Genomic DNA, 22728 nt, shown 5'->3' on the forward strand with positions numbered 1-22728 from the left:
TTCCTTACCTCCACAGTGTACACAAGTATGGCTAGTCTTTTGTTGTTGTTGTTGTTGTTGTTATTATTATTCCCACTAGATTTCTCCCTTTGGCAGTTCAAGATCATGTGCCTCTAAATTCTGACCCAGTGAAATATTCTGTTTGTATTATATCCCTTATTTGGGATGGGTAGAATTCAACAAGTAGAGATGAAGGCAAAGCATTTAAGACATAATTATGTTTTCTCTTTCAATGGAAAAGTACTACAACCTGATACAGATAGAGCTTTGATTCTCACCACCCACCTTCTTCTTTTCCTTCTTCCCTACCCCCTGTATGCACTTTCCACAAGACACACACGTACACACACACCTATCAAACAACAAAGGGACATGTTTTTATTTGAGATCTAGAATACCACACATAGCCATATTCAAAAGCTCCAAAACCTCTAATTACAAAGATAATTAAGAACTCTTTTATACAGGAAAGGGACAATGAATTATTTGCTAGTCCTCCCCTTGGTGGGAATTCAAAATAGTATCATAAAGACCCATTTTGACAAAGCAAACTCTTCTTGCCTCTTAGGATCATGGACTGACCGCTCTAAAGGGACCTGGGTAGTTTCTAATCACAAAGAAATTGAATCCAATAGGGTTGAAGGTCCTTGGGCAACTATTTTCACCACCACCACCCCTGCCCCTTGCTCTGGGTTTCTTGGAAATAATATGTTTCATTTGCTAATTCTATATTTTATGTATGTGTGTGAACCCTGGTCCACTTTTAATAAAATTTTGTCAGATTAAGTTGAAAGAACTTTTTAAAAACATTTAAAAAATAATACCCAGGGTCTCTTTTAAAAATAGCAGGTGTTTCTGCTGAGTAGCCACCTACCCTACTTTGATCAGCTCTATTCAATGTCAATTTAATGGTCTGATGAGGAAATTATTTTATCCACACTTTAATCAAGGAAAAACCTATGGCTCTTTGAATAGCGGTATAGTTCAGTGGTTAGAGCACTGGACTTGGAATAAGGACAATTCATCTTCATGAGTTGCAATCTGACTAAAGACACTTAATAGCTATGTGACCCTGGAAAAGTCACTTAACTCTGTTTGCCTCTGTTTTCTCATCTGTAAAATGAGCTGGAGAAAGAAATGGCAAACTACTCCAGCATCTTTGCCAAGAAAAACCCTAAAGGGGAATTGGACACAACTAAATGACTGAATGACAGCAGCAATAACCATTAATCTAAGCCCGTACTCCTTTAGACTTACCTTGACTTTACAAGAATTCAAGGAAAGGAGTTCCTTACATGGGAAAAATGCTTTAAGTATAGAAAGAAAGATGGAGAAAAGTAGATGATCCTTCATTAAGATTTTCCTCCTTTTTTCATTTTCTTTCTTGCCTCTGGTGCCCCCAAAATGCACCATGTTATTGCTAGTGTCGTTCTCAGAATCCCAACCATAAACTACCTTGGAACTAAAAACTTCTATTTAATGTTTTAGACATTAATAATCAATATCAGACGAGGTCCAAAACTGCAGTCATGTTTCTAAAAAATTCTATCACCATTGTAATGTTACACATGAAAATAAAGCTTGTAAATATACACTTCTTGTTCTTAATTGAAACCCATGAAAATAAGGAAGGGATCCCCAAGTACAGATAGCAAATGTACCAATGCAGTGGCTTGGAAATTCTGAGTGTCTCATTGTACTTACCGACTGTGTGAACTGAGTCACGCCCACCAAACATGGGTCATGGTATTATTGATAACAAGCCCAAGCTCCCCCGTTGAAATACCTGATAAGGGCACAGAAGAATCATATGGATTCCAGTCAAGAGAATAATTTCTCAGAGGAAAAAAAGAACTTTTTGTCTTCTTTTCAAGCCTTGGGTTTGTTTGTGGTTACTGCCTAAGGACCTTTGGATCAAACTGTGTCCTATGATAGCAGCAGGGGGAATGACCTCTAGTTGTCAATGTGGAATAAGAATTATTCTTTTGTACTGTGTTATCATCAGCAGCCCAGTAGGATTCTTCATGCTGAAATGAAATCCTCATTTGACTTACTGGAACTCATGTAGATCAATGTCCTGCTGAAGTTAATGCTGCTTGTTATTTATTGCATACCCTAGAGAGTCCATTTGATTTTCTGTTCCTGAAGTTTCAGAATCTAGAATTCGAGCTCGAAATCTAGCCCTACCTCCTCCTTTTACCGACAAGGAAATAAAAACTGAGAGAGGTTAAATGATTTGCCCAAAGGTCATGGAGCTTGTGCGCATCTGGGGCAGGAGCTGAGCTCAGATCTTAAGCTTGAAATTCTGCATTTCTCTAAGGGCTCTGCACATAGTAGGTAGCAAATGTGTATATGTTGAGTTGGATGTGGTTAGATTATACTGTATTGGAATAAACTGAGCTGAATTTATCCTGGATGAACTAGCCAGTCATCTGTCTCTCAGCTGAATCTCCAGCTTAGCATGCCAAGTGATGTCAAAAAAACCCCGTTTGAAAAAGATGCATTCCCTTGGTCTTAGCTCAGTCCAATTCAGAACCTTGCTTGTGTTTATAATAATAGCTAGCACTTAGATAGGTTTTTGCTCAGTGAGGGCCATCTTCATTGTTTGAAGAATAAAGAGAAAAGCAAATCACTCTTTATTATGCACTTTGCTCCAAGGCCTTGGTTGCCAACTGAGTACAGAATGAAGTCAATCTACATTTTCTTACGTTTTTTCTGTGCTTCTGCTGGTTGCCCTGTAGCTGATCCATCAGCCTGGTATGGGCACCGCATCTGGTTTTTGTGTTTCTCCTTAGTTGCTCCTGAAACTTTGGCTGCAGCCAGTTCTCAGCTCCCCAAGAAGGCAGGCCAATATAACCAACCATTACTTATTCAGACAAGTTTTTCACACTTTCAAAGGGAAGCGGCAGATCAGCTTTATGGACGATATGGTGACTGTCTGCCACAATCAATAATTTATCTCTTTGATGGTTTTAAAAATGATTGTGTTAGAAAGTAAAGGGAAGATCTGGTTCATTTCTCATTTTTTTTTCATATTGCCCTAATCCCATCATAAGAAGCTGATGATTGCATTTTACTATTTTAGACCTCCCTGGTTTCTGTTCTGCCTAGAGAAGACTACAGAGAGTGCCCACAGGAATGGTGTTAATTAGAAAGCCCTATAGAATGGGCCCAGGAAATTGAACAAGGCTGAATGTAGTCCCACTTAATTCTTCTGTTCTTATCTTGACTCATTTTTAGTAAGAAATGTGATACGGGAATATTTTGGCTCAAAGTTTCTTATTTGGTTTCCTTTTATAAGAAAACGTTTGTTTTTTTGTTTTTGTTTTTCTCTTGGCCTGGCCAGAATCACTGCAACAGTGGCTTCCAGGAGGTTAGTGGTTCTGCCCCACGGGTTGGACTTGACATCCAGCCTTATTGGGTTTTTTGTTTTGTTTTTGTTTTTTACACAGAGACAAATACCTCACATTAGCAGAGTATCATTTATAGATTACTTTCCATAATGTCTCATTGGAGTCTCACAGAAACCCTAAGAAGTATATAGAACAGGGATTATTCCCATTTTCCAGATGAGGAAAATGAACATGACCTACAAATATACTAGAGGTGGCAATCCAAGAAGGGCTAAGACCCTTTTGTGTTACATTGCTACATGTAAAAAAAAGGAATAATTATGAATTTTTTTTCTTGTTCATTTTTATGTCCTCAGAATTTCTTGTTTGTACACAGTGCAAAAGGACTTTAAAAACCTGGGATCTAGCAGCTTCTCGTTATTAGACATGCTTTATTATGCAAAGATTATTAAAATGACATTTGGGTGGCTGTGAAAATGAGGGTCATGCATGTTATTAAGTATGCCAAGTATGGGGACAGATGGCTGAAAAAAATCCCTGTCTCCCTGACTCCAAAGGAGCTGAAACAGATCATTGAAATTAGATTTCCTGGCAAATTTTGTAATAACCACAAGCACCATGATTTGCTAAGTTAAATTACAGTGTAAGGTCAAAATATAACAAATTAATTTTTTCCTAGAAAAATCAAAGGAGTATTGAGAAACAGTTTGGTTGCTTCTATTAAAAACTCCTTTTTATCCTCACTATTGCTTCTGATTAGAATCATTGGTGGAAGAGGTTCTGGGAACTTAGTAGTGGTAGTGGTAGTAGATATAGATTATACTCCAACTAGACTAAAAATGGATATAGTAGTAATGATAATCATGTTATCCAATCATGTCTAACTCTTCGTGACCCCATTTGGGGCTTCCTTCACAAAGATACTGAAGTGGTTTGTTATTTCCTTCTCCAGCTCATTTTACAAATGAGGAAACTGAGGCAAACAGGGTGAAGTGACTTGACCATGGACATACAGCTAGTAAGTTGAGTCTGAGGTTAGATTTGAACTCAGAAAAATGAATCTTACTGAATCCAGGTGGCAGTTCTCTGCACTATGGCGCCACCTAGTGCCCCAGTAATAATCACAGCTAGAATTTCTATAGATATTTGATTTCTTTGGTATAGGGAGCCCTGGATGAGCAGGTCTATACCTTCTTTGCAAGTTAAAGTCTTAAAGACTATTAAATATTCATAGTCTTGGGGAACTGAGAGGTTAAGCGATTTGTGTGGGGTCAGGTAGCCTGAAGGGAAACCTGGATTTACTCATGGAAGATCAAGTTACTATTGGGACATACAGGCTACATGCAGGATAAATGGGAAATGATGGACAGAAGGCAGACACTATTAGCAAGGCAGACCATGAAAGACTTCCTACAGAAGATGGGATTTTAGCTGAGACTAGAAGAAAGCTTGAGGAGTCGGGAGGCAAAGGGGAAAAAGGAAGACATCTCAGGCATGATGGATGGATACTCAAGGAAATTGTCTGGAGTTGAGAGATGGAGTATTTTGTTTGATAAATAGCAAGGAGATCAGTGTAATTGGAACCCAGGCTATGTGTATGGAGGTGGCATAAGGTGTGATGACAATTAAAATGGCCATGGGTTTGGGGCAGGTCAGAGTTTTTTTGTTTTGTTGGGTTTTTTTTGGTGGGACAATGACGGTTAAGTGACTTGCCCAGGGTCACACAGCTGGTGTCAAGTGTCTGAGGCCAGATTTGAACTCAGGTCCTCCTGATTCCAGGGCTGGTGCTTTATCCACTGTGCCACCTAGCTGCCCCCTAGATAGAGCTTTGAACACCAAATGGTATTTTTAATTTGATCATGGCAGTGATAGGATGCATTTGACACTTGGTCATGCATGTGTATAGGCATATCACTTTGACAGCTGAGTGAAGGCTGGACCACCAGTGTGGGGAGAGGCTTGTGGCAGGGAGACCAGCCAGTAGTTACTGCAGTATTTTAGGCCTGAGATGATAAGGGTCTTGCAAATTCTCAGTTTTGTAGGAATAATGGCACTGATTTTTCCTTTTCGTTTTTTAGATTATCTGTTAAGGGCTCATTGCTAAAGTCACATTTCCTATCAGTGTCACTAAATTTAAGTTATTTCTCAAGAATGAAATAGAATAAAAACTGTGAATCTGTGAAATTGCACTTTTAGCTTGATTAGACTCAGTGCTGTTGACTGTAGAACCAATTTGGCACCAAAGTTAATCATTTCTCCTAGATGCTCTTAAACCAGATGTCATAGAGTAGCTAGCAGTTTCAAATATATCCAAGTGAAGACTGTCACCATCATTCAACTTCATTTTGAAATGTTTCAATTCCTTTAGAATTTATTTTCATAGTATCAGTGGATTTCCCAACTTAGAGAATACATTTCAGTTTACAGTGGTAGAGAATTGGTTCACCATTGTTTCTATATTTTCTGTGGATATGAAGACTGTTAATGTCAAGAATATTGCCTTAGTTGCTTTGTTTTTAACAATGAGAAGAGATCCCAGCTTCTTTCAAACTCATGTTCATTGTTTTTCTGTTGTAGGGTCGCTGTTCAAGAGAGAACTGCAAATATCTTCACCCACCTCCCCACTTAAAAACCCAGTTGGAAATAAATGGCCGCAACAACCTGATTCAGCAGAAGAATATGGCCATGCTGGCCCAACAGATGCAACTCGCTAATGCCATGATCCCTGGCACCCCGCTACAACCTGTGGTAAGTTGCCACTTGTAGTATTCTCATTATCCAATCGCATCTTGGAATGTGCTATCTTTTCAAATAGGCCATGGGCGAGGAATCTAAACTGAGTCAGAATGGTATATGCGACGTGTTCAATACTTGCTGAGCTAGAGCATCGAACACTTTGTAATATAGCTATTTTTCCTGTAATTGTTGCAAATGATGTCCAAGTTCTTGCAGATATGAAATCCCCCAATTTTGGTGATGTTCTTAGGTAGCTCCAATTCATTGACGGCCACAGTCATGGGCCGAATCCATTCTACAAACACCCCTTTGAAATCATAGTGATTTTCCCAAGATTGGTCATAGTCTATTCCCTGGGCTATTGGTTGTAGTCCCTTCTGCCCAGAATGGGGGTATATGTGCATGTTGTCCATCCCCGAGAAGGAGGACACTTTCTTGCTGAGGCAGAAGTATGGTTTCCCATGATAGACAGGCTGTTTTTAAAGCTATCATAGAAGCAGCTATGATGGGAGGATGGATCCACTGTGCAGGTATGTGGAGAGCCCCGTGGTACTGTGGATGCTTTGCTATTAGAAATTACAAAGTGCGACTGTCTCTGGAAGGGTCCAGCTGAGGCCGCTGCATCTATTTCAGGGCTAAAACCATCAGATAAATGAGACAATGAGTAATGGTGGTAGACGAATGTTCTGGAAGCAGCAGTAAGGTCCCTGATCTTTATGTGCCCCCTCTTCTTCCTGGCCTGTGAGGTGGAGGGTTGTAAGGATCGGTTTCCAAGGTATGGAAGGAAGTCTCTTCAGCGAAGAGACAGATTCCCATGAAAGCAAGGTGGTAAGACTATTGATTGAAAGGGAGTTTGTTGGGAACAGAATGAAAGTAACAATTATCAGTCCCATAGGAAAGAGGTGAGAAAATATGATTCAGAATACTTTCTTTTAACTGGTATTTATTTTAATTGAAAGGAACACCTGCTTAAATATTTGTGATTTAAATGTACACAGGTGCCAACCTACTCATTTCAAACTGCTGTGCTGGGGACAATTTACCAATTTTCACTGGGTACTGAAATCTATTAAATTACACTCCCTTCTGGCTTTGGATGCTACAATTTCCTTCTTTCCCTTCTTGGCCCTTACCAGCAGCCTTCAGGGATCTGATAGCTACTTTATAAGTGGCTATCACTTTGTTGATAACATGATATCACCCTTCATGTGAGATAAGTTTCATGAGTTAAATCTTTAAAGCACTCTTACCATCAGATTGTGTTCTTTGTAATAGGAAGCATTACTAGAAGCAGTGAATGTTGTTTGCCTTAATGATTGAGCAGTATATTTGGCCATGAATCCTCCTGATGGGAGATACTGACCCACCTGTGGGGACTGTGGTGTTTGAGTCTCAGAAGGCCATGTAGAAGCTATCCTAGTAAGCATACTCCTGGAATCAACCAAAGATAGTTTATGGCCACCTTTCTCTAGTTGTAGCAGTAAGTACTTCGTTGATTGTAGAATTGTTAAGAAGCAAAACACAAATAACTTAGTGCTTCCTGGGAAATTTCCCTCCCTGCCTTTTAGGAAGGCTGAGTCTTTTTGTTAGAAACATGCCAAGGGGCATCTAGATAGTGCAGTGGATAAAGCACCAGCACAGACTCTGGATTCAGGAGGAGCTGAGTTCAAATCCAGCCTCAGACACTTGACACTTACTAGCTGTGTGAGCCTGGGCAAGTCACTTAACCCTTATTGCCCTACAATATATGTATAATTACATAGGTATATGTGTACTTAGGCTATGATTCTACTGCTAGTTATATTCTCCCAAAAGACTCACAAGGTTACTATTCAAATTTTATTCAGTTACCATACTTGTGATTTCATCTATGGAAAGAGCTCGCTAGGCATCCCTTTGTCCACTTATAAACTGTGCTTTCTAAAGGAATCAAACAATCATGCCAATTCCTTGTTGGTACTGAGTCCACTGTGCCAGTGGTGAAACAACCCATGAAAAAAATTAATGGCAAAGACATAAATGCTGTATGGTACAGCACAGTGGAGAGAGCTCTGAATTCAGTGTCAGAGAGTCCTTGATAATTCCTCCCTTTGGGATCATGGATGAGAGTCACTCCGACTTTCCTATCGTCAATCTCCCTATTCATTATATGGGTATAATAATGATACCTGGATCCCCTGCCTCATTGAGATGCTATGATGCTCCAAGGATCCAATGCTAGGCAAGTGGCTCCTAAACTTGGAAGTACGAGGTCGACACCAATTATTATTATGATTTGATGTAAGAATTTTGATTGTATGCTTTAAAGACATATGAACACAATATTCTGGGATCAGAGACTAGCACTAGAAGGAACTTCAGACAGTATCAAGTACGACTGCTGCATTTTACAGATGAGGGACACTGAGGCCAAGAGACGCTAAGTAACTAGCTCAGGGTCACATAGCCAGTCAGTTTCTGAGGCAAATTCAAGCCTAAGGCTTCCTGACTCCAGCATGCTAGCCACAATACCGTATTGCCTGCACTTGTTAATTTAACTTTACTATATTATTTTATTTTTTAAAAATCTGCTTGATTCTTATACCATTATGTATACATATATATGTGTATATGTATATATATATATATATATATATATATATATATATATATATATATGTGTGTGTGTGTGTGTGTGTGTGTGTGTGTGTGTGTACGCACACATAGAAAAGTTTTTTATCTTAATGGAATCTAAGAGAGATAATGTCTGTATACTTCAAACCAGATAACCTTTAGAGAAATTGCATGGGAAACTTCAGTTGGAATTTAACCTCTACCAGGAAGTTAGAGTTGCAATAGAAATGTCCATGGTCATCTTTGCCCATTGGGCAGCCTCATAGATAGCATGATCATGAACCTCAGAATGGCTTGAGTCCACCTAATAGGTGCCTTTAATAATTGCTGACATTTATATAAAAATGTAAGGTTGACAAAGCGCTCAAGATCCTGAGCGGAGTATCAGAAGCCAGGCAGCACAGTGCTGTTGTTGTCCTCAATTTTCAGATGAAGAAACTGAACCCCAGGGAAGTTGTGACTTGTCCAGGGTCCACAGGTAGTGAATAAATGCCCGGGATGGGATGAGAACCTGAGAAGGCCTGACTCCAAAGTCAACACTCCATCCTCTGCACCACTCTGCTTCTCACCTGACTTGTGATTCCCAAGAATGTGAAAACAGTATATTTTCATTTTAGGGAAGATCAACTCTCAGTAGTCCATGGTATGGATAAGCAGCTAGATTACAATTCTGAGTCCCTCTATTGAGTTTTAAAGGAGCCTCATGACGTCAATAAGATTCACGAGGCAGCTTGGTGTACAAAGCTCTCTGACTCTGAAGCCATCATTCTTTGGTTCAAATCCTGGCTCTGATATTTAATACTTGGGTAATACGTTGTCCACCTCAGTTTCCTCATTTGTCAAATGATGCAGCTGCTCTAGGTGTTCTCAAAACCCAAGATCCTTTCCCATTTTCCTTCCCTTATTACCATCACCTCAGTTTTGTTGTTTCCTCAGACGGTGTTAGCACTCTCACACAGAACGTTCTTTGCTCATCATTTGTCATGTTTCCAGGAATACCTAGAATACTTAAATTGTTTTTGAGAGCTTACTTCTCTAGTAGGCCCAGGGAGTGGTCCAGACAGGGCTTTACTGTTACCTCTGAGCGTCCAGAGTAAACACTTCCATAGCCCAAAAGTGACTTTAAGCCACTCAGTGTCCCCTTTCAGCCACCCTGCTGTATGCAGTGTGACTCGGCAAGAGTGTGTCCAGAATGTCACCAGGTAATGTGAGCAGCACATTAATGTGTTCAGTTTGGTAAAAAGTGCCAGCCTCAGGGGAGAGCTGTTGGGAGTGAAGCAACTTGGTGTGCGGGTGGGGGGAGCATTGGACTGGGAGTCAGGAAGAATTATTTTCAACACTAAATTGGAAACGGGCAAAATAATTATCTCACAGGGTTATCCTAATAAATAAAACAGTACCTGTCAAATACTTTGTAAACCTTTCAGTACAGGATAATCATGTGTCATGTTTCAATAATAATTGGGAGAGGCAGAGGGAGATGGGGGCATAGTAAGTAGAGAAGAAGAAGGTATAATATAATATAATTAATCAATAAAATATAATTAATATAATATAAGAGGGCAAGGAGGTGTGTGTGTATAAGAGACAGAGACAGACAGAACGGCAGAGACACAGAGAGAGAGAGAGAGACCATATCATTGTGTTGTATCATGGAAAATACCAACTGGATTTGAGGTCAGAGGCCATGGGTCCAGATCTATCTGTGTGACACTGGTCCTTGCCTTTCATATCTCTAAAATGAAATCATTGGAGTGTGTGATCTCTTAGCATTCTTCCAGCTCAAAAACTTTTCTGCAGGTACACAATGTACAGTGTACAGTTATATTGATATATTCCAAGTGATTCCATCTCCATAAATCATGACACCGTTCATATAAAATCTGAGAATGAATAACTTTATTCCTCCATCTTGGAAATATTTAATTTGTGATCCCTCAGATATTGGGACTCTCTTCCTTTCCAAATTACACACATGTGCATGTCTGCATATACACATGTACATGTTCATGTATACATACAGGCATACACATACCTATTTCTCTTCTCATATCATATGCCTCTCAAGAGTACATGACATCTTTGGTGGAAGAAACTCTTCTGGTTTTTGTCTTCATGTTGCCCATGCCCAGTATGACACCTTACATACAACAGGAGTTTAATAAATGTTTGTTGCATGTAAATTTATAGATTATCAGGTAAAAGGATGTCTAGACTGAAAGGCACACTCTAAGAATAGCATATGGTCTTAAAAACTTTACTCCAAAGCAAATTATATCACCAGGCATTGTTAAGGGGTTAAAATTCTAGCTAAACTGTCTAAAATATCTAATGAGTGGTCGCCAATAAATTATAAGCTTTAGCAAGAGTTAGACTTTTAAGCATTTATTAAGGAGAATAAGAATTTGGTAAAGAGAGAGAAAAAGGCCTAAATTTCTATCTATTAAAGGGAGAGCACATTTCTAGCTCCGCTCTCCACCAGAGTCCAAAGGAAAGAGCGTGAGACTGAGCGCCAGTCTCTTCCTTCCTCCTCCCACTAGCCCGCGTCAGGAAGTGACGCCAAAGAAAAGACTCCTGGTCTTGCCCTCAAAGACCTTCGCTTCATGGGCAGAACTCTTCTACAGTTAGTATCCAGCAGGTGGCGTTATTCCAATCGTTACAGTCCCCCCTGTTGTTCCTCAAGAAACAAAATGTTTCCTTGACGGAACAGTAAAAAGAATATAATAACTATTGCTAACTAATAATATGTGAACAACAATATAGAAAAGGAAGAGAGGAAAGTTTTGTCCAGAGGGGCGATTTTTTTTGTCCTCATGAACCGACGCTTTGACATTAGTCTTGCAAAGGGAGGGCCTCTGCAGAGAATACATGTTACAGATGGTGTATATTATAACAGAAAGAGAAAAAAAACAACAAAAACAACAAATCAAAACTGTTCATTTAAAGTCTCTGAAAATCTTTTCTCAGATGTCCTCTAGGTGTAGTCGTGGAATGGAAGTCTTTTCAGGGGTTGATGTGTGGATGCTGGTAATCAGCCAGGAAATTTCCTACAAAATTGAGCTTAACACAACTTTAAAATAGCTTTGTCAGTAATCAAATCAAACAATGAAAGTTCTCAGAAACATATATAAGGGAATTCAGAATCTTGGTTGTTACACATGAAACATATAATAAAACAAAAATTGAAACATTCTTTAAAATTATAATATTACTATAGTCCCCCCTTATGGAGGGTAATTGAGAAGACAATTGCTGCAATATTAATTAATAAAAATAATTTTTATCTTTGTTTCATCACTTTTTGCATCATCTGCCTAATTATCCTCATGCCATTATGAGAAATTAGAAAATCTAATATAATTGGTAACAGGTGTCAAGGCCAAATTCAACACTGTTATTTATCATGACACCTGAGATAATTATGGGGGTTACCATAAAAGAACAGAGAAATGATGGGATATGAGCATTCCCACACTTGAGCAATATGTACTGTCCATGCAGTATGCCAGGCTTAAAATAGGTGGATGGAATATATGTCCATGCCACCGAACATATTGGAGGAAACTGAGTCAGACTTAATCGGATGCATGGAATTGAGATGTCCATGGCATCAGGCATATAGGAGGGAGCATAGAAGCCAGGTGTAGAAGTGAGATGGGTGGGATCAATACTTCCAGCCATCTGTACAATATTGTGGGGAAAAATAAAATAAAATATTAAACCAAGAGAATCCAACCTCAACATTAGTCAAAAGCCGTTCCCTCGGCCATACCTTGACTTCATGCATGTCTCCCCTCATGTGACAGTTCAGTGTCTGCTCTTGCATGTATTCCTCTTGTGATTGGATGGCATCTTGGCCAACTGGCATCTGATAACTCAGAATAAAGGCAATTAATGTCTTAAATGATAAGTTCCCATAATCCAAGTCTCATATGGATTTAAAAATTGAGGATAATAAATGATTGCAAAAAATGTGAATACATCTTTACTCAGAATATAATATATAATTATGCAACAATTTCAAATAATACCCCTTTTTTAACTTAGTATACAATTACTTTTGTGAAAAATCAGAACATACTTAAATACAAGTTAAAGCACAACAGAATCTCAAAGAACTTTTTTTTTTTGAAAATAGAAAACTTTTACAAATGTTCCCCTCTTTTTTTTTTTTTGGGAATATGCTTATCAAAAATAATACTTCTAGAATCAATTTACACTTGCCATGGCAACCAATTTGCCAGGGAAATGCTTTAAAGAGTTTGATCAAATAATCAGTTGAGAAAAAATAACAAAAACAAACAACTCAGAATATGGGAGCACAATACTCCTAGAATTAACATTGTATAATAAAATCAAAACCATCTTGCAATGTTTCAAAATTAGATAGACAAATGAATAGAAGAAAATACACATGGAACAATAAAAGACAATGAAATTCAAACTAAGGAAGTCTAAATGAATGTAAAACTTAATATTAATAAGAGTATTATAAAATATAAACTTGATCACATGACTATAAAAAGCTTTTACAAATATTCTCCTTGTTTTAAAAACTAAATATAAAACACAATCTCAAAAGCATGAAAATCTCTATGAAAATAAACCCATACCATTAATTTCAAAATGTATATATAATAGCATAGAAATCCTATGTAACCTCTGAACTGATACTATTACTCTGAGTGAATTCAGAACACTTTTGATTCTGATATCTAAAATCCCCAACACTCATATCAATACCTTGCCCCTTACTTTTACATTTCTGTACAATATATACCCTTCCATGGCAAAAGAAGCAGAGTCTTGAACTATGTTGATGATTGTCATTCTTATACAGCTTAAATTTTTCTTCTTTAACCCCTCTATATTGTCTGTCAGTCTTTTCACCATACAAATGCTTTATAAGATTACTAATGAAAGACAAAAGCAGGTTAGCAAAATTATCAACAAAACGAGCATATCTGGAATTTAAAGGGTTTTCTAAAGTTGTCTCAGAAGCACAGCCAGGCTGGGGAAGGGCTGAGCCTGAAGCTGCAAATGTAGTTAGAGAAAGTTGCGCATGAGCATCAGATCTCTGGACTTCCCAGGCAGGGGAAGCAATGGGCTTGGCCATGGGAGGAGTAGAGGGTGGAGTCTGGAGAGGGGGGGAGGGACCAGCACAATTTGAATCAGACTTGATTTTGAACTCAGGCCTGGATTCCTCTTCCCCCACTTTGCCTCCAGGTGCTAGGGGATTAAAAGCTTCTAGAGGGTGGGTCATTGCCTCCAGGCATGCAAAATTAGAGCAACAATTAGTGTTAGAACTGGGAAAAACTGTAGGAATCTCTTCAGGTTTCTCTGAAAAAGCATGGTTGGGAGAGGGAGAGATATTTCCTTGTGTGAGTAAGTTGCTGGCTCTTTTAACAAAAATAAAAAGAAAAATAGAAAATCCACAAAAACAAAGCATTAACATGATCTTATCTCCCATTTGTCTGGTTAAACAGACTAAACTCAAAAATAGGGTAATTAGGGAGTTTAAAAGGTCCATTTGAAAAAATTTAAAGGAAAACACAGCCAGTGCGCCAGTACTTAGCAGTTTAAAGGGTAGGAGAAATTTCTTACCCAACCGGAAGATCAGAAGTGAGGTTCAGCTTTCCTCTTCGTGGTCAGCCATCTGTTAAGGGGTTAAAATTCTAGCTAAACTGTCTAAAATATCTAATGAGTGGTCGCCAATAAATTATAAGCTTTAGCAAGAGTTAGACTTTTAAGCATTTATTAAGGAGAATAAGAATTTGGTAAAGAGAGAGAAAAAGGCCTAAATTTCTATCTATTAAAGGGAGAGCACATTTCTAGCTCCGCTCTCCACCAGAGTCCAAAGGAAAGAGCGTGAGACTGAGCGCCAGTCTCTTCCTTCCTCCTCCCACTAGCCCGCGTCAGGAAGTGACGCCAAAGAAAAGACTCCTGGTCTTGCCCTCAAAGACCTTCGCTTCATGGGCAGAACTCTTCTACAGTTAGTATCCAGCAGGTGGCGTTATTCCAATCGTTACAGTATTTAAGCACCTACTGTGTCAGGCCCTATATTTAGCATTGGGGGTATAAAGCAAGACAAAAACAGTCTGTGCCCCAGATGAGCTCACGGTCTTTTGGGGCAGATAGTGTGCAAACAGCTACATTTAAGCAAGATACATACAAGATAGGGGGCAGCTAGGTGGCATAGTGGATAAAGCACTGGTCCTGGATTTAATTCAAAACTGGCCTCAGACACTTGACACTAACAGTGTGACCTTGGGCAAGTCACTTAACCCTCATTGCCAAAATAAAAGATACTTACAAGATAAACTCAAGATGAGCAATGGAGAAAAAGCACAAGCATAAGTGGGGTGGGGGTGTCAGAAAAAGGGGTTTCCTGTAGAAGGTGGAATTTTAGCTGAGATGGGAAGGAAGACAGAAGGCAGAGATGAGGTAGGAGAGCACTGTGGCTTGAGGGATGGCTGGTGAAAATGCCTGGAATCAGGAGATTATTATAATGCAACTGTTAAAGTTTTAGGTGGAACAAGGAAGTACAAATTGCCAAGCCCGCCTTTACGTTAAATACATATTTGGAAAATGGCTCATTTAATGTCTAAAAACCTAGTACTGGCAGGATTTCAGCTGCAGAGCAGAACAATGAACACATTCATTAATTAGGGTCCAGTGTGCACTCCTGTTTATTTTCAAAGCTAATCACTGATTTGTTTTTCACTGAGATGCTGAGCTTCCATGGAAGCTGCGGGTATTAATTAGTCAGTGATTTTTTTTTTCCAATTTCATATCATAGCCCTAGGCTCAATCAGTACAGTAAAATATTACTGTCAAAATGAAACAAACTAACAAGTGATTAGCCTTGGAAATAGAAATATAAACAGAACAGAGTGAGATTGCTAATTGTTCTTCCCCATTGTGGGCTTTGACCAGCCCGAAGCCCACATCTAGCCATTTTCTTTGTTTTAACCATTGTCAATCTCAATCATTGTTTATTAGGACACTTGAACCGTCCTTATCCCAAGTTTCCACCCTTAACTAAATGCTCCAACCAAATGATTTACCCTGATCTCATTGATTACCTTAAAGAGAAAATGGAGTGGGACATGATATGTCCAATTTCTACCATGCTCTTTATGAACCCACTGCAGGCTGATTGCATGTTGCTGCCCTTTGAGAATTATCTGTTCCAGTCTAGCTGACCATTTCATGCTCCAGGTCTGCTTATCCCATCTGCTATCTCTAGTCCCCGTGTCTGGAATTTTCTCCCTCTCTGGAGTACTTGCTCCCTTCAGCAGCGAGCTCAAGTAGCCCTGCCTACAAGAGACATTTCTTGGTTTTCCTAGTTGCTCCTGGGCCCTCAACACCTTGCTTTGATTTTACGCTGCAAGTATTTTCTATAAATGATCTGTATATCCTTTCAGGAGATCATTCCCTTGAGGGTGGAGGCCAGCTAGTTTTGGGGTTTCCAAGCACTCCGTCCCTTGTGTGGCTTAATAAACCTTGGTTGAATTGAATTGATTGCAGGATATTTTGTGGAACCAAGTCGGCAATCCACAAGTATACTTGACATGCTAGGTACTAGGGATATAAAGACAAGTAAAATAATCCCTTCCCTCAAGAATTTTATATTTTATTGGGGGAGGAAAAACAAAAGCAAAAACAAAACCACCACCAGCAGCAGCAACAACAACATAGAAAACTGTCAAAACTAGTTGGCAGGTAAGGCACTAACAGCTGGCTGGATCAGGAAAGATGTTGGAGGTGGGGTGGTGGCATGTAGAAACTGATGGTCAAAAGCAGCTGGAGACATTGATCATCTGATTAAGGCTGCCCAGATCAGAACCCACTGCCCTGGACTGAAAGCACGGCTCTGGACAAAACAAGCAAGAAGAGTTTTCTAAAATTTGTATTTAAAAAAATGAAGAAATGGTGCCTTTCTGCAGAAAATGGAAATCAAGACCCCCAGTTTCCAGCTCTTTTCTTATTGATGGGGTAGCTAGCTGTTCACGAAATAGCTCTCATTCTCCTGAGTGGGATCAATTTGAGATAATGTCAGGTGGATGAGTTGAAGTTTCAGCCCTTTTGAAAACTACAGTAGATGTGGCTTTTCCTGCAGTGTCTTTAAGCAGAGAGCAGGAAGGAATTTATGCCTGCTGGGGTCAATTGGAAAAATAAAGACGTATGACTCATCTTGGATACATAAAGGAGTAATTCAGGGGGAAAGCCTTTTGATATGATGAGGATAATCAATAATTGATAATAATTATTCTATTAATAATTCAATATAATAATAATCACACTCCATGAGATTTGCCAAGTGCTTTGCACATATTCATGTTATATACTCAATAAGAGGTATAATAATAATATGAATATCTTTACTATTTAATTCCTAGTAAGGGGAACATGGGCAGAAGGATGGAGAGTGAGATGATCAAGGAGTGAAGAAGGTTGAATTCATGTTTGGTCTCTGATACAGGCTGTGTGACCCTAGGAAAGTCACTTACCTTCTCACTTTCCCAACCTGTGGCCAGCTGCATGTCATCAGGAAGTTTTGTGGTTTGTTTTGTTTTTTTAATCAACTATGTGCAGGCACTGTGCTAAATAAACACTAAGGAAAGGAAAGGAAGGAGAGAGGGAGGAAGGGAAGAAAGGAGAGAAAGCAGATACTTGCAGGTTCTAGCTAGGAGCAACTTGAGGGAGGCTGGAGAAGAGCTGGGGCTATAGTCCTGCCTTGGGAGGGGCACATCTTGAACATGATTAGACCAAAAGAATTATCGGGTTGGCATGCCTCCTCTTTTGCTTTTTCCTCCTTTCTCCTCCTCCTCCCTTTCTCCTTCCTTCCTTCCTTCCTTCCTTCCTTCCTTCCTTCCTTCCTTCCTTCCTTCCTTCCTTCCTTCCTTCCTTCCTTCCTTCCTTCCTTCCTTCCTTCCTTCCTTCCTTCCTTCCTTCCTTCCTTCCTTCCTTCCTTCCTTCCTTCCTTCCTTCCTTCCTTCCTTCCTTCCTTCCTTCCTTCCTTCCTTCCTTCCTTCCTTCCTTCCTTCCTTCCTTCCTTCCTTCCTTCCTTCCTTCCTTCCTTCCTTCCTTCCTTCCTTCCTTCCTTCCTTCCTTCCTTCCTTCCTTCCTTCCTTCCTTCCTTCCTTCCTTCCTCCTCCAGCCTTTAGAACATATATTTCTATATAAACGACGAATCCTCCTGGTAGGACATGTTCATTTGCAGTGAAGGTGTATGAATTGAGAAGATCTTTTATTATTGTTATTATTATCATTAACAAATACTAATAAGAGCTAACATTTATATAGTAATGTTAGGTTGGGAAAGCACTTTACAGGAATTATTTCATTGGATCCTCACGACAATCCTCTGAGGCTGGTGCTATTTTACTGATGAGAAACCTGGGGCAAACGAAAGTGAAGTGATTTGATTAGCATTACATGCAGTAAGAGTCTCAGGTGGGATTTGAACTCCAGTCTGTCATGGGGAAAAGGTGGGACCCTTAGGTATTCCTCAGTAAAGAATTATACTCTCACACATAGTCTATTTAGAATTAAAATGGTTTTTTGTTATTTGGCGCTAGTGTAGGTTACTGAGATGGAAGAAGAAGACTTTGCTTCAAGGGGAGGAGAGCTTACAAACATTTCCTCCAGAAGAGAAGGAAAGCAAAACTGTTATAAAGGATAGATGGGTTATCTACCTTAAAGAGGAAAGTTCCTTTTGGGGGTGGGGTGGATAAAGCCTGGATGCTTGTCATCTTCCTGAGAGTTGAGGGGGATTTTTTTGAAATGATGGTTCTCACCTTTGGGGTTATCTCTGTCTCCTAGCTCTGGTCAGGTAGTAGCCACACCTAAGTGACTTTCCTGCTATAAAATTTTATCTCCCCTTACTTCTTTTTTATTTTTTTATATTTTTTTAATTATTTTTCCCCTTACTTCTTAGGCATGTCTGTCTTGATATTTAGTTGGCCAATCTAAACTTTATATTCCCTTGATTCCTAGATCTGTCTGTCCTGTTATCTGGTCATCTTTGGTTATTATTCTCAGAGGAGAAACTTCCGATTTATCCCAAGCCCCATGTCAAGTCCTGACCTAACCACTGAATTATTTAACATCTTGTATTGTAGGGGCAGCTAGGTGGTGCAGTGGATAAAGCACCGGCCCTGGATTCAGGAGGACCTGAGTTCAAATATGGCCTCAGACACTTCACACTTACTAGCTGTGTCACCCTGGGCAAGTCACTTAACCTCCATTGCCCCGCAAAAAACCCCCAAAACCCCCCAAAACATCTTGTACTGTGAAAAATAATAGATTGTAGCCTCTGTCCTCTGTCTTATAGGTTTTTTAAAATTTAGGGTTTCATTTAATTTTTATATTATTTTTACTCAATCACATGTAAACAATTGTTATTATTCATTTGTTTTTTAATTTTGAGTTCCAAATTCTCTTCCTCTCTCTTCCCCCCTCCTTGAGAAGACGAGCAATTTGATACAGATTATACATGTGCAGTCCTGTGAAACATTTCCACGTTAGCTGTGTTGCAAGAGAATACACAGTGTGTCTTATAGTTCTTCACATTTTGGCATAGAAACTAGAATACTAGATGATTTTATCATTCCATACTTAAATCCCTCAAAAGATCTGTGATTTCGTCATCATGGCTACTGCTCTACCCACATAGATTCTAGACTCTTTACATGATGTCAGCTAGGGTGGTACCTTTTAGGGATGGGCTTAGAGTCAGGAGGACATGAGTTTAAATACTGCTTCAGATACTTATTAACTATGTGACCCTCTGCAAGTCATTTAACTTCCCTGGGCCTCAGTTTTCTTATCTGTTAATTGAGGGAGTTGGACTGTAAGGGAAATGCTTAAGGCCAGTCTTTTGGTGATGAGCTTCTTTTAACTTAGTTTAGCTGGTCAACCCAATCAACATTCATTAAGCACCTACTATGTGCCAGGCACTGAGCTAAGCACTAGGGATACAAAGGGAGGCAAAAGACAGTCCCTGTTCTCAGGGAGCCTTCAATCTGATGGAAATCAAAACCCCACACACAGTATGCCAGTCATAAGACCACTACAGAAAGCCTTTGAGGTCCCTGGGGCCCTCCATAGCTTTCATTCAACTGAGATATTCTTTGGAAGCCCAGAGTCATCTCTATAGCATGAAGAGGCATCACAGGAGACCTTTAATTGAGAGTTCTAGACCCTGATATTATAGATAAGGTTGGCTTCAATCTTTCTGGATATATAAATTCAAATTATTTCTGACTTAGATCAGCAATCTTGCTTTAAGAAGCACTGGCACCAGCCTCATGCTTAAAGAGTTTCTAAGAGCCAACCCAGCTTCCTGTCCTGTACCAGGGCAACAGAGTGTTGAAGGTGGGATAAGGGTGTGTAGTCTTACTATTCGGGTGTTGGTTTTGGATAAAGGTAGGGAGAGGGGGTGGAGAAGGGGCCAAGGTCTGGAGCTGTTGGCTCATTATCTGAATTACTTTTTATATACTTTGTATATATTTCATAATTATCTCTTATATATATATATGTGTATATATATATATATATATATATATATAGTTTGTTTGTTTGTTTTGTGGTACAATAAGGGTTAAGTGACTTGCCCAGGCTCACACAGTAAATGTCAAGTGTCTGAGTTTGGACTTGAACTCAGGTCCTCCTGAATCCAGGGCCAGTGCTTTATCCACTTTGCCACCTAGCTGCCCCCAATATTTATTTATCTTTGTACCTAATATTTCTCCTCAGTACAATGTGCGAGATTTAAAATTGGATCATAAATCTCCCCTACTTAACCTTTCCCTTAATTTATCTCCCAGACTAGTAAATGGAAGAAGCTTTTGGTTTTCTAGATAGACCTTTTATTGTTATGGTAGTCACAAGGTGATGTTGAGTGAATTCCAGGTCTTTTCAGTGCCTTTCAAAAGTCAAAATTAAAAAAAAAAAAGAATTAAAAAAATAGTTGAGGTGGGCCAGAAAACTAGGCCATGTGCTTTAGTGGTTTGCCTGTAGAAGGAAATGCTTGTTAAATTATAAGGTATTTAAGCTGCTAGAGTTTGGGGTATGCCACATTGTTTTAACTGGTTCCCCAATTCTCTGCATGCCAAAGTGGCAGGGGTTTCTGAATTGTCATTGATCTTTCTAATGCTGTCATAATGTTCTTTATGGTAGAAAATGTGGAGTTCTCTAGCATCAGTTTTGTCTGTGCCACTGATTTTCAATAAGGGCTGATTTAACTGATGAACCACCACATTAAGCTGATGCTGCTTAGCAAATGCTACAATCGTATCATTTCCTCCCCACTTTCCAAATTTCTTTAATTCGTCAATATATTCTTCAAAAGGGGAGTCAAGGAGTACTTGTTACAGATAGTATATATTATAACAGAAAGGAGATAGTAAAAGCTAATAAAGCAAAACAGTTCATATAAAGTCTCTGAGTTCTCTTGTCTTCTTGAAGTGGTAAGATGTCATCAGGAGGAAACTGGATTCTGGTCTGGAAAACTGGATTCTGGACTCTGGTCTGGATTCTGGATTCTGGACTCTGGTCTGGAAAGCTGGATTATCTTCTTTAACTGTTTGAATTACTCTATTTTTTACTAAACCTTAGCATAGCATTGTCAATGATCAAATTAATAAATTCCATTACAAATGGAAGCTCCCTGGTAAAAGGCAGTGAGGTTTTTTGTTTTGTTTTGTTTTTTGGTCTTTGAATGCTGCCACATAGTAGATACTTAATAGATGCCTGTTGAATGAATTTTAAGGAAGATTATTTGTCAACCTCAAATATCTATTTCACAATTATGGTAGAGCCTAGTCATGCTGTTTAGATAAGATGTTAAAACTTCTTGCCTCAAAGCCCTGTTAATTAACATGTGAATGATCACAACCTTACCTGGAATTTGTCACTAAGGGGTCTAGTGAAATGATCATTTTAGGAGATCAAGGGATTATATAAATGTTAGTTTTTTACTTTTACTATGAGAGATGTCACCCTCGGAGGGCAGCTAACAAAAATATTTATAAACAAAAATTGAATTATTTTTAGTTTTACGGTATTATGTCATTCATTTGCTCTTCTAGTCATATCTAGCTCTTTGCAACCCCATTTGGGGTTTTCTTGGCAGAGATACTGAAGTGGTTTGCTGTTTCCTTCTCCAGCTCATCATACAGATGAGGAAACTGAGGCACATAGGGTTAAGTGATCTGCTCAGGGTCACATAGATAGAGTGTCTGAGGCCAAATTTGAACTCAGGAAAATAAGTCTTCCTGACTCCAGAACCCATACTCTATCCATCGCACCACTTAGCTGCCAAAGACACAAATACACTTACATTCCCACTTGGACTTGTTACCCCTAACTTTGAATTTCTTTGAATCTGTAGGCTTACTAGAGTATCTGGCACATAGTAAGAGATTAATAATTGCTTGTTTTGAGTGGCCAACTTTTTCAATTTACTAAGAAAACATCTTGTCATATCACTTTTCCCAAGTTCTGTGATGCTGTATTTTACACACTGGGGGCCTTAACTTATTTATCTCAGATACTAGAATGCTTATAACCTATTAACACCTATGAACAGCTTTTTCAAGCACATCTGATAGCACAGTTGAGAATTCTTTTTAATAAGCTCTTGAGGTTAAACCAGGTCAGATTTGGAGATTCGGATGATGGTGAGAAGGCATTCATTTCAGCACTGAAAAGCATAACCGGCCCATTTCAAAAAAATCTTATTAGTTTCATAGAGCCCACATTTGGAGAAAAAATAAATGGAGAATTTCAAGGCTATGGTGCTTCAATAAAATGTTTCCAGGAAATGTTTCTCTTTAGTATTAAGCTTTTTTTGGGGGGGAGTGTCAGGTCCTGGCAATATAATTTTATATTTGTAAAATGGCAAACAAACAAAAGAACCTTGACTGGAAAGATAGCTATAATGCAATGCCCTTGGGATTTAGAATGTAAGCTACACATTTGCATCATTAAATGGCGTGGGTGCTAATAGTTCTTTTTC

General features: G+C 39.1%; 1 protein-coding gene across 30 annotated transcripts in view; it reads left to right on the forward strand.

Annotated features, from left to right (window-relative positions):
• The window catches only part of MBNL1 (muscleblind like splicing regulator 1), a 262086-nt gene that overhangs the window by 198834 nt on the left and 40524 nt on the right, over positions 1–22728 (forward strand). For all 30 annotated transcript variants that reach the window (XM_043994584.1, XM_043994564.1, XM_043994580.1 and 27 more), the window contains one exon: positions 5931–6101. In XM_043994584.1, the coding sequence (XP_043850519.1) occupies positions 6033–6101 (69 nt within the window). In that variant the 5' untranslated portion in view covers positions 5931–6032. The remainder of the gene's footprint in view (positions 1–5930; positions 6102–22728) is intronic.

The sequence above is a fragment of the Dromiciops gliroides genome, chromosome 3 (assembly GCF_019393635.1).
Source record: "Dromiciops gliroides isolate mDroGli1 chromosome 3, mDroGli1.pri, whole genome shotgun sequence".
In the NCBI taxonomy this organism is placed as follows: domain Eukaryota; kingdom Metazoa; phylum Chordata; class Mammalia; order Microbiotheria; family Microbiotheriidae; genus Dromiciops; species Dromiciops gliroides.